This window comes from Apteryx mantelli, chromosome 14 (genome assembly GCF_036417845.1).
Source record: "Apteryx mantelli isolate bAptMan1 chromosome 14, bAptMan1.hap1, whole genome shotgun sequence".
Lineage (NCBI taxonomy): Eukaryota > Metazoa > Chordata > Aves > Apterygiformes > Apterygidae > Apteryx > Apteryx mantelli.
The window spans coordinates 7,970,607-7,985,304 of NC_089991.1; the positions used below are offsets into that span (position 1 = coordinate 7,970,607).

Genomic DNA, 14,698 nt, shown 5'->3' on the forward strand with positions numbered 1-14,698 from the left:
CTGACTGAGGAGTAAGAATTGGGCTGGAAGAGCGAGGGCAGTGGTGTGCAGCTGATCTGCAAGTAAGCCAGCCCTGCGGACTACGCTTGGGAACACCAGCAAGTGCTGGGGAGGAGGGTCTGCAGTGGTGTGGTGTCCCCTTTGGACAACCGAGTGTCCTCCCTAAGAGCAACCTCCTCTGCAGGGGTGCAGTGTTTTCAATCTTTACTGAGGGGAAGTAGGATGAAGATGAGCCCTATGGGAGGGCAACGGGGGCAATAAAGTCTTGGCAATCTGCCTGGCCTTCATGAAACAGTGTACTCTTCTCTGGAGCAGTTGTAGCAAAGTTAGCAGTAGAAAAAGGAGCCACATTTAAGAAGCTGCCAAGGAGTGAGATGAGTTGTTTATGATTAAATTAAATTCATATGAAAGCTAATGACCTGCTAGTGCTAGTCTTGGGTAATTTTATAATGTAATTAAAAGCCCAACGGGGAAGAGAGCTGTGGTTATGCCACGTGTTAAGGAGCTGCTGGGAACACAGAGGCCGTGGGTTGTGCTGATGCAGAAAAGCTCCAGGTCACTACTGCCTTGTCTCCCCTGCCAAATGAAAGCAGTAGTGGGGACAGCACAAGGCATGAGGGCATGAGCCACTCCCGAGGGAGGGGATGGGGTGCTGGTGGCTGAGCTACCAACTTTGAGCATCGCTTGAGCTGTCTCAGGTAAGGCGGTTATGAGGTTCTGAACACACTATGAAGCCATCACACCCTCCTTTTTCTATCCACTAAATTTTCCATATCCTTTAGAGATGCTGCTGTTGGTGACCAAGTTAGCAAAGCCTTGGGCTCTTACTACAAAACCAAGGGCAGATGCCATGGGAGAAGAGCAGGGTCAAGAATCAAAACCTGCTTATGGAACCACACGTAGGCCCACCATGCCAAGCAAGACACGGATCCCCACAAAGAGCCCTGGACTCTCATCCAGCCCCAGCAGCCACCTCCCCTGTGAAGGGCAAACAGCCGCAGGAAAGACAAACTATGTCCCCCAAGAGCCCTCTGGGAGAAACAGCCGAGTCGCCAGCCAGTCTCACACTCCGGCATCAGCTCCGGATGTTGCTTTTCGGGGCATCTCATGAAAGAGGGCTGGGGTGGCCACGGAGAGCTCGTGCTGCCCCACGCCGTGTTTCTGGCGCGTGTTGTTTCTAAGGGCCCCAGCTCCTGGGGGGGACAGTTGGGAGCGGGTGTGTGACCTTGGCGAGCCACAGCTGGAAGCCACAGCTGGAGGCCGCGCACGCCGCCGCGCCCCCCGCGCGGCCGATTTACAGCGTCAAGCACGCAGCGGAGTTTGGCTTCGCGCAGGCGGCGGCGCCCCGTGGAAAGGCGGAGAGGGGGTGGTAAAGAGGCGCCCGCCCCACGCGGGACCGGCCGCGCGTGAGGGGCGGCGCCGGCGGCTCCTTTAAGCGCGCGGCGGCGGGGCCGCCCCGCCGGCCGGGATAGGCCGGGCCGGGCCGGGGCCGCCCCTCGCCCTGGGCGGGCGGCGCTGCGCGGCGCGGCGCGGCGCTGCAGGCTCCGCGTCCCGGCTGCGTGCGCCAGTGCCTCCCCCAGCGCCGCCGCCGCTCCCCGCCGCTTCGCTGCTGGCGCCGGGCTGCGGAGGGCAGAGGCATGCCCAGGAGGAGCATCGCGGAGGTGAAGGTGCTGGACGTGCAGAAGCGGCGCATCCCCAACAAGCACTATGTGAGTGGCGCGGCGGCCGGGCGGCGCTGGGCGCTGGGCTCTGCTCTCCGCCGCGCCCGGCCCGGCCCTGGGCAAACAAAGGCCGGGCGCTGCGGGCGCTGCGGGGCGCCGGGCTGGCGAGGGGCCGGGGGGGGCCGCGGCCCCACCTGCTTGCGGGCCGTGCCGTGCCGTGCCGTGCCGTGCCGCCGGGCTCCCGCAGCCGCGGCGGGGAGCGCAGCGCTGGACGGCGCCGCGCCCCGGGCAGCGCGGTGCGGGGATCGGGCTGCAAACAGGCGCCTGGCGGGGTGTTGTTGGAGGGGTCCGAGGAGGCACCCGGGGACCGTCCCGCGGGCCCCCCGGAAAGTGCCTCTGCTGTTATGCCGCGCCGAGGGAGCTGCGCTGGGCAGAGGGACTCGGGGACCTGTTGGCTGCACGGTGCTGGAGTAAGGGACGCCCCAGCTCCTTGCTCTTGTGACTGGGACGGCCCCCGTCTTGCTCAGTGCCTCCCGCACCCTTTTGGTCTCAGTGTTGCGTAGGAAACACTTTCCTTCCTATTCCAAGGCACCTTCTGAACACTTGTAATGTGTGTGCTGTGGTGGTTTTTCTTATTATTTTTATTTTACACTTTGGTGCGTTTCCAGGCGTCCATAGAGACCTTGTGGGTGAACCCTGGCGAAACCTGAAAAAACATGAAACAAAGCTCAAAACGTTCTCCCCACCCTGCTCTCCCGAGACTGGGGTGACCCAGTGACACGCTGCTAGCGCTGCGCTCGGGTTGAGCAGATGCGCGGGGTTTCCTCGCGCTGACGTGCGCGGGGTTGGCTGAGGTGGGCACCGTGCGCACTTGGAAGGATGATGGCTTCCCCGCGGCCGGATTGTGGCAGTGAGCAACAGCAAGAGGAAAATGGGATAGGCCAGCCCTAGCGTTAGCACAGGGCAGAGGGCTTTACCCCCTGCTCGCGTCCGGCGAGCTCTGCCGTGTGGCTGCAGCCACCCATCCCCTGTCACCCCGCCGTCCTCTCCTGCCCTGTTTGTGACTGTGTCGGGCTCTGGCTTAGCCTGGCCCCGTCTCCAGGCTTGCCCCTTTCTGCCTGCCATCTCTGTCCCAGATTTGCTCACCCCGTTTAGTTTATGCATCGAACCTGGAGGATGCGTACGTGAGGAGACTTCATTAGCTGCATATGCTTCTGTTTGTCTTGGAAGACGCATCTCTTGCACTGCCGTCGGGCGCCGTGGTAGCACTCGGACGGCGGGCGCTCTGTGGGCTCGCCTGTGCGGGTCATTCCTCCTCTCTCCCTGCTAGGCCTTCTTGTTTCCTTGCCGGAGCAGGGGATTCCTCGCGGCCCTGGAGCTCCCCACTTCCCTGCCAGTCTGGTGGTGCAGCTGCCAGGCTCGCAGCCGGAGTGGGGACGGGCTCCTTCGGGAAGGCTGCTCTGGGCATGGCATGAATAAGCTCTGTGAGGCCGGAAAGTTGGGACAGAGGCATCTTATAGAAAGAGAGGCGCGCTGCTGGGCAGCTGGGCGGATACGCCGGGAGCAGGAGCTCCTGTGGCCGGAGCCCCGGAGCTGGGGAGGCGAAGGTGGGCGAAGGCGTTTGCGAGCCGTCTGTGACAGTCAGCTGCGCAGCCTGGCTGCTCGCGGCTCAACTGCTGTGCCTCTAACCTTTCCCTGGAGTTGTCTTGGACTGAAACTAAGCAGCGCGGCCGGGAGTGGGCAGGAGTCCTGGGAGGGGCAGGCAGCTCGCAGGCAGCAGGCAGCTCGCAGGCAGCAGCCTCCCCGTGGCAGCGCTGGAGCGAACGGGAGCGCTCGCCTTGTTTGAGGGGATCGATAGGAACCGAGCAGATTCACAAAGCCAGTTAATTACACAGAAACAAATTTTTCTTTTTTTCTTTTCTTTTCTTTTCTTTTCTTTTCTTTTCTTTTCTTTTCTTTTCGGTCTTCCCGCAAAGAGAGGGAGAGGCGAGCAGCAAATCAAGGCTGAGTCATCTTACTTGAGAGTGTATCTGCTGGCTAACTGCAAATCAGAGTCAACCGCAAAGTACATGTATTAAGCCTTTGCTCTCCAGCTTCTCATTTCTGAGCGTAAATCTGCTCTCCTGGGTCCCCTGGAGGCAGTCGCGTGTGTCCTCGGAGGGTGTGGAGGAGCACTTCGGCTTTTCCTCCTGTTGCTTCTGCTCTGGCCTGGCCTGTCGGTGACCTGCCTCGCTCAGGTTTAGCCTCCTCTCTCCGCGCCGATCGGAAGCTTTTCTTTGCTGGACAAAGGTGCGGCTGTGCCGGCTGTAGGGAGACCACAGCAGAAAATCACGAGTTCCAGTTTCCCAGAAAAGGGGGATCGAAGCAGGGTCCGAAGTCCTTGTTTGCGTGTGCGGTGGGGGAAGCGAGGGTCTGGCGAGGCCCGCTCTGTTCCGGCTGGAGCAGGTTGCCCATCGCCCTGGTAACTGATAGCAAAAGCGTTGTGTAGCCCGAGACAAAAGCTTGTGCTTCTGCGGCTCTGGTGTGAAACACGAGACACAATATTTCCCCCACCGAGGGCCGGCGGAGGGAGGAGGTTAGGAATATTTGCCTCTCTTCCTGAGAAATGATCAGACGCTGTCTCCGCGCTGGGCGGTAGCGTCTGTTGTCGCTCTCGCGGCGCTGCTCGCCTGTGCCGTGCCGCGAGCCCGGGTCCCTCCGTGCCGCTTCCCAGCCTCTTGTCTGCAAATGCCGTCCAGAGCTTCGCAGCCTGATAGAAATGTCACGTAAAGCGTTTTCCAGGGTCAGAGGCTTCACAAGGCCTCTATATTTCCATCCTCTTCCAACCCTTCATGGCCCTTCTTCCGGCTGGATGATGCTATTTTTTGGCCATGAGTTCCTTGGAGACCATAGCAGCCAAGAGGAGCGTTGCTCCATGACGTAGGGCGCTTCCCGATCTCCTTCCCAAACGGCTGAGACTTTGGCTAGGCCAGGATCAAGCAAGGTGGTAGCTGGGTGCCGGCTCAAACACGTGCTAAACTGATTGTCAGGCTTTAACTGGGTAGCTGAACACAGCTGCACGCCTTGTCCGCACTAGACCGCTTAAATGCGTGTGTTTGTGTGTGTGTACAGCACCGATGAAAATCCTCCTCTGAGAGAGGTAAGTCCCGGCCCAGGGTGTCACTGTCGCCCTGTTGCTCAGTTGAACAGTCTGATGGCCACTGGTAGGCTAAGCCGGGAACAGCAATGCACTGAAGGACCCCGTATGGTCCTATTTGCAATACGTACTCTCTTATTTTAGTGACAACCCAGAATCTGACTCCACTTGTGGAGGATGTGAAAAGCTCAGGCTGCGTAGGTTACTCAAAATAAACCCAGGAGTGCTTAAAGGAGTCCAGGTGATGAGGAAATGGGGATGGCCTCATGATTGCTTTTCTCCTGTGTGAAGTGCTAAACCCTTCAGTGGTACTTCAGTGAGCAAGGTAGCAGGGTTTAGTCCAAGTTCCCGTTGGCAGGGGATGCTTCCCCCCATTCATGCTTTTCTCCCAGCAGTAAGCTTTTTTGCTCCTGGAAGGCCTTTACTGCTCTAATATTGACATGGTGAGACTGACACGTCTGCCTCCTCTTTTTGTCAAACTCGCTCAAATCTCACAAGCAGAGGGGCTGGGAGGGGGAGGACAGTGGGACCGAGGTTCTTGCTCCAAGCAACAGGACCCCAGAATTTGCTCTGCGAGCTGTGGCACCATACAACGGTGCGTTGCACTTGTACCATCTCTCCTGGTCTACTAACCCTGGGTGTTTAAATTGCCATTGTACCACTTGTTGTATCTTTAAGTTCTTTTTTCGTGGATGGGAAATGGAAAGGGCAAGTAGAGAAATGATTATTTTGCAAGAGTTTGTGGCAAAATGCACTGCTCTTGTTCTGTCATGAGGGAACGACCAAGCCGAAGATCTCTGTAGCTCACTCTCCAAGTGATGAAGAAAGTGACACCCCTTCACTGATGCAGTGGATGTAGGGTCACTCTGCAGGGACGTTTTCCTTACAATTGTATTTTAAATGATTAGGGTTTATGGCTAGGGAGTCTGACACTTGGGGACACTGACAGCAAGGGTCCCAGGAGCATATTGCAAATCTGAAAAGGCAAAGTCCAAGAGCAAAGTTTAAAAATAATCATTCTGGGCGACAGAGTAGCAGACTGTCATTTCTATTGTCTGGCCAAGTCTCAGAATCTGATAAATGAATGTTTATTCAAGAAAGACCCAAAACAAAACCGTAGTTGAAACAGACTAAATTTTCCTTTAAAGGATTTCACACAGGATCTTTTTATAGTTTTATGTTTGTTATTCCCTAGTGGAGTCCCCAAAATAAAGCTTTTCCTTACTAAATCTAGATTTTTGATTGTTTTCTTGCCCTTAGGCAAGCTTCAGGAATTTTCATTTTAATACAGCTGCGATTAGTGTGTTTTGTTCTATGCGTTAATAATGATGCAATTGAATCTTGTCTTCTGTTTTACAATTCCTTCCACCAAGAATATTTCCGTAACTCTTATATTTAAATGCTTGCTCTAGAGCCCAAATTAAAAGTAGTCATACATCTGACAGGAAAAAAAGAACAGCATGCTGTTTGTTTTTGTTAGCTTTTTGGAAAACCTGGACTATGCTTTTGCATGACTTCCTTTCCCAGCCTCAATGCCCACATATCATTTTGAAAAGGAATAATTTAAACAAAGTATGCAGCATATATTTATTTTGCAAGCTCAGTTAACAAAATTGCAAACTGTAATCCAGGTGAATAGCCGTGCATATTTAACTACCTCATTTGTATCTGCAGCTGCCTTGCAAAAGTAATTAAAAGTGCCTGTCAGAATCTACTGTCTAGATTATAGTATCTATAGGTATTTTTAAACGTGTTTGACTAAAAGGAAATTCAAAAAGTAAATGGAAAAGTATTCTTAATCTAGAGTTTGTGACGTGCTAGCATCTCTCTTCTCTAGAGTGTTTGCTGCTTCAGTTCTTTATGGTCGTCAAGCTATTTGTGTTTCATTTATCATACAAACCCTCCCCACATCGCTTATCTGGAATTGGTTGTCAAGTATTCAGAGAAGAATGCTCGACTTGCAAGAGGACTGCTGATCTGAAGAGTCCCAGTCATTCCTCAGTGGCTAGTATGTATAAAGCAGAAGATGTCTTCTGAAGAACTCATCTCCCGTGGACTTGTGTGTCATAGTCCCCTCGGTCAGTCGGTTATCTGAGGAGACCTGGCTCAAAATCACCATGTACAGCAGCATTATATTTAAATATTGTGAATCATATCAGCTGCTTGGCTTTAAAAGGGCATGGCGATATGACTCCCTCTAGTACCATGCTCTCTGTGGAGAGTAGCCATGCTCATGGTATGGCTGGAATGTCCCGAGAGGAAACCGAAGGAGCTAGATGTGTTTGGACCGAAGGAGCTAGATGTGTTTGGACCAAAGGAGCAGAAGGCTAAAATGGGTAGTGTGAAATCTCTCTGAAGGCTGTTGAATAAACTAGGAATTTTGTAAGAGAATAAAAGTGAAAATACTCCATGTGAAACAAGACTGAACCCCAGAAGCTGGATTCTCTGCTGCTGCGGAAAGAGTTACTGAGCAGCCGGCTCGTGGCCCTGAGAGAAGGATGGAGCTGAGAGCCTGAAAGCTCTTTCTTTCTCAGCATCCTAGACATTGTTTTGCTGCTGTGTCCTGTGGCTCTGCTGGGTCTGGTCCCATTTCCCGTCAGCTGGTTGGTGCTCTCCCTCTCCCACTTGAGGCAGGCCAAAGGCACAGGGTTTGGACTCATTCTGCAGCTGGAGCCTGCAGTGGGTAGAAATTTGGACCCATCTTTATGTCTGATCCTGCTCTGTTGCATAGCATTAAAGAGCTGATTGAGCCTTCCTTCCTCCTCACTCCTCAAGTGGATTGAGGCTTAAGGGAGCACTTTGGCTTTGTGAAAAGCAACGGTCAAATGCAATCCTTTGTTTTTCTTCCCTAGTTGTGTTACTTAATGCTGTTGAAAACCTAGAATGTCATACTTCAGTGGTAGGGCCAAACTCTGCCTGGCGGGTGTCCACTGAGGTTGATGAAAAAGCTCTGCCCGCAGACTGTGGAGAGCGGTAGGGTTGCAGTTTCAGCGGTGAACTTCAGCGTAAAGGACATAGCTCTGTCCGCTCAGAGGTCTGGTGACCTCAATCCCTCACAGCTTTGCTTTGGAGGATATCTCTGTTTTGCAGCTGTTTCACGTAGCAGTGGGAAATAGGCAACAAACGAATCCATATGTTTGACCTTCGCTGTGACTCAGAGCAAAGAAACTGGTGTATATGTTGTGCGGCTGAGGACTCTGCGCAGCGGTTGAGGGAAGCTCAGCGTGTTATCCTTGGGGTCTCTGTGCTCCCAGTAACCACGCACACATGCACTTTTCAGACCAGCAGCAACTTGGCTGAGTGCTTGGGCAGTGTTGTGCCCTCGTGAGTTGTAAAGCAGCAGAACATGAAAAGCTGTTACTCTTTGGGGTTTTAAGGAGGGTACAGTAAAAGGGATGAATCAGGGCCTGAAACAGCAGTTGGTTTGTAGTCCAGCAGGTCCTGGATGAATGGGCAGTTTGGTTTTGGTTGTTTGCTGCGGTGGCAAGGATATTCCTGTCCTCACGCCACCTCCCTTGGCCTGCTCATTGCATCCCAGTTAGCCGGCTGCTCCCTGCAGCACTGCTGCCTTGCTTCGGTCTCTCTCCATCGCTAGTCCGGGGAATCCATGTCAGCCTTAAGGGCTGTCCTGCACTTGCCACCTGGGTTGTACCTCCCTGTTTTCCCCGATGCCATCGGAACCGGAACCACCCTTCTGCCGCTCCCCAGCCGTGATCGGGATGAGCAGGCGCAGGGAGCAGCAGGGTTCCCGCAGGCAGCCAGCCGTGCCGGAGGGCAGAGCCGGGAGCTGCCGTCCCTCTCCTGATCCGAGCTGGTCCCGCAGCTGCCCTGCCGCACAAACGCTCCCGAGCTCCACGCTCCCCTCCGCAGCCCTGCACTCCTGCTGTGGAAACGGCCGATGGAGAGGGGCCAAGCACAGCAGCGCTCGGCCAAGAACTTTCTTTGTTTCCAGTCACCTCCCTCCTTTTTTCTTTTCCTCTTACAATTTCCCACTCCCTCTTCTATATTAAACGCTGCTCTGTTTTGGTTAGTCCCCTCAGCTGGTTTGATTTCTCTGCCCCTTTGAATTTCTCGGTGCTCTTTTCTCACAGGCGCAGCTGAAGCCAGCATTCTCCTTTAGTAAGACTCTCGCATTGTTTCCCTGTGTTTTGGGGTGTGGGAGAGTGCGGGTGGAATAAAGAGACTGATGCTTTTTCCCTCTGCTGGCAAAGATGCTTTAAATATGTGGAGTTTTCCACAGAGAGGTTTATTGTACATAGTCTCTCTGGACCCGAGACCACACAGGCTCAAACCCATTTGAAATAACTTTTCAGACAGCTCGCTCTCTCTGCTGGAGGCTGTTATGTCTGGCTTTGCAGTAGGAACTCTGGTGAGCGTCTGTGGGTATATATTGGTGCTCTTGTCAGCGATGGGTCAGCAACGCGGCATGTCCGAGGAGCCCGGCTCCGGAAGCTTCTTTCCGGGTGACAGCAGCGTTGCTTTCTGATCTGCAGGTGTTACTGAGGCTTGGACGTGGCAGGCACTGATGTGGGGCAGCCAGTGTGACCCTGTCCCAAAGCCCTGGGTGACTGTGACTCCTAGCTTTGCTCCCTGCCGTCTTCCACTGCCGGGCAGTTTCCCTGCGGCCAAAGATGGTGCAGTTCTTGGTGTCTGCAAGAACAGAATCCCTTGGAGTTGTTTCCCCTCTCCGTGGGCACCCTTGGCTTCCCCCTTGGGCCCTGGGTATGGAGCTGTTTCAGTGCCACGTGCACGGAGGAGACCTGGAAGTGCAGGGAGAGCTGCAGAGGCACCCAGGCTGCTGTAGCTGACTTGCAGCACCGTGCCAGGGAGGCCTGCTGAAAGGTTCCTGGCTTGCTTGTCACACTGTGTGAATATGGGTGTGCTGTTCTCTGGCTCAGGCTGACGTATTTGCATGGTGCTGTGCTGCGCTGGGTGGACTTGCTGTCTTGGGCGTCTGCTTGTTCAGCGACCTAGGAGCTGCGTGCTGCTGCGTCAGGTAGTGAGCTCAGGGGTCCCCACTGAGCCAGTATCTGCAGGAAAGGGTGAAATTCTGCTTATGCACGAGCCAGTTCTTGCACACTGGTGCAAATCCCTGGAAGCTGGGACTACACAGAGCATCTGCTATGTGTGATGCTGTGGGGAAGGAGGGTGTGGGGGGTAGTGGGAATAGAGGTGGCAATTGCAGGGGCTGTGCTGATATTGTGCACAACTCTGCTCATCTTGCTTTCCTACTCCAGAGAGCAGTCCCATTGAAGCTAGCTGACAGGTGCCCCTCGCCCCTGCCTGCTCCAGAAACAGTTGGCAGCTGGGGCAGCCAGCTGCTGCCCTCTCCCCAGAGCCTTGCTCTGCACCCAGGACACTTTCCAACTCTCCTTGGAAGACCTGTGGGGGGGAAAGAGGCTGAAACTGTTGCTCTAGGTTTTCCTATAACTTCAGTCTCTCCTTTCCTCTTCAAATGTAAGCAGTCCAGGCTGATTTCTGGGTTGTTTTGTATATGTCCTTAGTGTGTTTATATAAGCAGTCCAGAAGTGATTACTCCAGAAGGTCATATGGCCTCATGTTTCAAGAACGGGCCTGGAAACTAGTATTTCCGTGTATCTGTTCTTAATCCCATTGCCTCAAGTCAGCCACTTGAATCATCTACTTTCTTTAGCCACATTTTTTTTTTTTGTATGGGGACAACATGCATCTTGGGTAAGATGCAAGACAGCATTTGTGAAAGACTTCAACCTCCTCAGTGAGTTTGAGTCGTGGTAATTGTCAAAAGCGTTGTTATCTGCAGCACTAAGATTCGTTATCAGTCCCTGAAAGAATACTTCTAGGGTCTGACAGTTCCCAGGGCTTAATTTGCTACTTCATTTGTTTAAGGGGAAAAAAAGATCTCTGGCTGGCGTTCCAGATAGAGGGAGATAATTTGCACTGAATTCTTTTTCCTTCTGTTCTCAGATATTTCAGTCTCTGGGATTCTGACCGCTTTTGGTTTGCATATGAGCTCTCTTGGTTCAATCTAGCCCACTTGCCTGGTGGCACTTGACATTTGAGCAAGTGAGGGAACTTTATCCATGTGTGTGGTGCTGTCTCCGAGTACTCTTCCCAGGAGGCTGGGCTCTGATGTTCCCCATCCTTGCAGCATGCTCCCAGTGGAAGGATGGATCTCCCTATTGAAGTAGTGGAAGGTATTTGCTTGCTGCGAGTTGCCAGCATATTTCCCCTGCGGTTGCCAGAGTCCTTGCTAACATGATAGCTGATTGGCAGCTTTTGTTGACAGCTCTGTTATGGTTGGCCAGGTGCCATTTGCATTTCTTTTAGCAACCTGTCGTTTTTGACAGTTCCCTTATGAAGGTTTTCAGTCCCACTTTCCACTGGCTCGTTCTTGCTCTGAACTGTGTCTCCAGAAATACTGGAGAGGGGGAAAAGCTGCGATATGCATGAGATCACATGAGACAGGCTCTATAGGGAACAATTTTGTGATAGCCAGCAGGATGGACTTGGATGATCTAATGGGTCTTTTTTCCATCTTTATATTTCCAGCTAGGGCACTCTACATCAGAGGTGATCAAAGAGAATCTTGGAGAACTGTGGTCCTGATAATCTTCCTGACTTGTAATTTCTGAACTATTGGTGTATGGCCAATTATTTGTAATATAGAGCTTCATAGACGTCTAGTGAGCCAAGGCACTGCTGAGACTGTCAGCGTTCAGCCTTCTGCATCTGTTGGGTTCCATTTTCCGTAAAGGATTTGTTCCAGTTCTGCCCTCCAAGGATTGGGAGCGTGTGGTGTGTTTTGCTTTAATATGAAGTGCTTCTCTCCTCCAACATTAAGCAAGATCTCCTGCACCTTTGAAACTGTCACTGTGGCCTCTGAACTTTCCACTGCCCACAAAAAGCCACATGGAACCAGAGGGAAGATCTTGTTCCCTCTCCTCAGTGTACACCATGGCCCTGAAAAGATAGTCTAGCCTAGTACTGCTTCTGCTCTGTAATTCAGGCTTGCTGCAAAGTGTGAATTATCTTGTGCTTGGAGGTTTTGGAAAGCAGGATGCTGCCTGGCGAACTTGAAGGCAAGGGAGCAGACGGTTTGGAGAAGAATGATTTTGGGGAGGGGAGGTGCATGCATGTGGCTTTTTCTTATCCTGAAAGCAGACTTCAAGTGTATTTAAGTATGTCTGAAAACTCTGTACCCCTCCTGTGTGCCTTGTTCTAGTAGGACAAGTGCCATGAACTGCATTTCAAGAGTTTTAAAAGCATGGGCATGAATTTCAGTTATTCTGCTATGATCTGTGGCTCAAATTAAGTGCAAATGTGAGAGGGTTTCAGTCTCAGTGATTTCTGCCTGTTCCAAAGCTCAGTTTGGCCCTTTGCCTTCAGACATCAAACTTAGCTGCGGTTTTGATGTGACACGTGTGCAGCAACCTAGGTTGGAGCGGGGCATGGGGTGGAGGCTCTTCCAACTTGCGGAGTTGGGAGTGGGACAGAGTCAGGCATCCTTTCCGGAGGGAGAGGAGCCATTGCTTCCCAGGTTTCACGGAGTCAGCTAGTTTCCCTCCACGGTGCAGACCCTGCTGCTGGCCCGAGAAGGCCTGTAAATATTTAGATAGCTTTGCCTGTTGGTTTTGGCCACTGGCCCAGTCCACATGATGGGGTTGCAGCCCCCCTCCTGGATCTCACTGCCTGCTGCCTCCCTGCCATCTGCTCAGCTCTCCCCACCCCTTGAGGAAATCTCTGAGCTGGATTTGAGCTCTGGCTTCCCCCTGTTCCCTGCAGCGTGGCCCAGCTGTGCTTGTCGTTCAGGGATGGAGCATTTTGGTGGGTGTGGAGACCCGAGGCAGAGCCAGCTGCAGCCCCGGGAGATATCTTCCATGAGGAGTCGCTCTTTCCATGGAAAAGGCCTGCTGGTGGTTTCTATATGTTATTTCTTTGAAGGACCATAGAAAACCTGGAGAAGACTCATGAAATAACTGTTTCCACATGCCCTCACCCACACAGCCAGGCGTGGAAAACGCCCGTTCTCGGAGCAGTCTCCGCAGAACTGAGCGGCTCCGCGCCCTCTCTCGTGTTTTGTGCGCAGGAACATGCTTTGTGTGTTGTTGGAACCGGTGCTGGATGGCTTCCTGTGGGGACAAAACTGAATTTGTTCAGGCTGCTGCTTTTACAGCCAAGTTCAGCCAGCAGGCTGGGAACTGATGGAGGAGGAGGCATCTCTCATCACAGGCTCTCCCGGGTGATGGAGTGCAGTGCCACGTTAGGAGACACCCTGCACACAAGGGCAAATGGAAAACATCAGGCTGAGTGCAATGTCTTAAAATTGTTTTATCATTGAAAGAGTCTTCCAAAAGCACCTGAGAAAGGGACAGTTGCATGTCTGTGGGAGCTTAGTACCTGACCATCTACAGTCCCTTTGGAAAACACCACTGTGTGCCTGACGGCACCATTCAATCCCTTTGAAAATCTGCCCCTTTACTGTCAGTTAAGGGGTGCCTGAGGTTTGCCTTCTGATGTTTTTTTGTTTGTTTGTTGCCCCTAGAGCAGCAAGGTCTGGATTAAGTATCGACATAGACCAGGATTTGTACGGTTCTTGGCCTAGAGAATACCATGGTCATATGGGGGCCGTCAGTGTGGAGGACAAAAGATACTGAGAATCTCCCTCTTCTGTGTGTTTTCCCATCTCTTCTGTTTTCCACAGAGAGGTGAGGAGGGTACCTCCACAGAGACTTTTCTGCTGTTTATATGGGATGTGCAAGAAACCATTATCCAGACATACCAGAGATCTGCATGTCAGCAAGATAGCAGTGAGCTCATAAGTTGGGAGAATTGCTCCTTCCCTCAATTACAAAGTATATAATAAAGCATGGTGTGCCCTCAAATCTCATGGCTTTATTACGCTTCTGAGATTTAAATTCACTTCGCCTTGAGTGAATCCACATCCTGATTAAAATCTCAGTGTAATAAACTGTTGACTCCAAATAAAGGCAGGATAGGAATAACAGTGAAGAAAAGTTGGCTCTTCCTCCTGCCCCAGTGGAAGGCGTTCTCCAGGCAGGCAGCCAGCAGTGATATAACCCCGTGAAGTGCTGCAGACTGGTAAGAAAGCTGGGATATCAGTTGAGGTTCCAACCAAAATGAGCTCATGTTGGCCTCCCAGCAAGTCCTGGGGTGAGGGTAAAGGCAGCTTGGATGCTCTCCTAGCATGAAGTTAACACTTAGTTTGCTGATGATAGGATCTGGCCCAAAATGTGAGTGCGTTGGCTCTTGTTCCACTGGAGCAGGCAGGTTCAAGAGAGGCTGGTCCTGGAGAAGCAGAGGATGCGCTGAACCACTTTGGTGTTGGGGAACTGAATGTTCTTCATAAACCTTGGGCTCAGCCGGGCTGTGAGATTACCTTGTGTGCCCGAGAGGTGGTAAGTGCATAGATGCGCTCGGAAATTTCAAATACCACCTCATGCAGCTTAACCCATTTTCACCACAAAGTGTGGCTGGTCGAGTCACCTCTTATCTGTGGAGCTCGAAGAGCGCATGCATGTGCTCAGGCAGGTGTTGGCTGAGTGGGTGCGAGGGAATCAGGCCACAGTCGCTGGTAACTGAGCATAGTGCCTGGGCCCCTGTTATAATAAATTACTGTCCATCCAGGCCTTCACAGATGTTATAAATGCTGTATTCTAGTCTTCATTGTATTAATGGGAAGAAAGTGCAGGTCCTTCAGTTCGGAAATAAGACGATTTGTGAATGAGCGAAGGTTGTGGTTAGTTGAATTAGGGCTCTGAGACGAAGCTGAGTGATTCTGATTTTGTCTGGTAGAAGGCAGTGGTGGGTGTAACACTCCAACCAGTTTACTGCAAGATAAAAAAAAAGCGGTAGCAGCTGAGTTTGGGCAGCTCATCTGGTTTAAGAGAAGTGGTCATTT

At 52.4% G+C, this 14,698-nt stretch overlaps 1 protein-coding gene across 1 annotated transcript in view; it reads left to right on the top strand.

The window, feature by feature from the left end:
* Nucleotides 1–1,565: 1,565 nt before the first annotated feature.
* SH3PXD2B (SH3 and PX domains 2B) overlaps nucleotides 1,566–14,698 on the top strand; it is an 89,155-nt gene continuing 76,022 nt past the window's right edge. Inside the window, exon 1 of the mRNA XM_067304818.1 lies at nucleotides 1,566–1,709. Coding sequence (XP_067160919.1) covers nucleotides 1,638–1,709 — 72 coding nt within the window. The 5' untranslated portion in view covers nucleotides 1,566–1,637. The remainder of the gene's footprint in view (nucleotides 1,710–14,698) is intronic.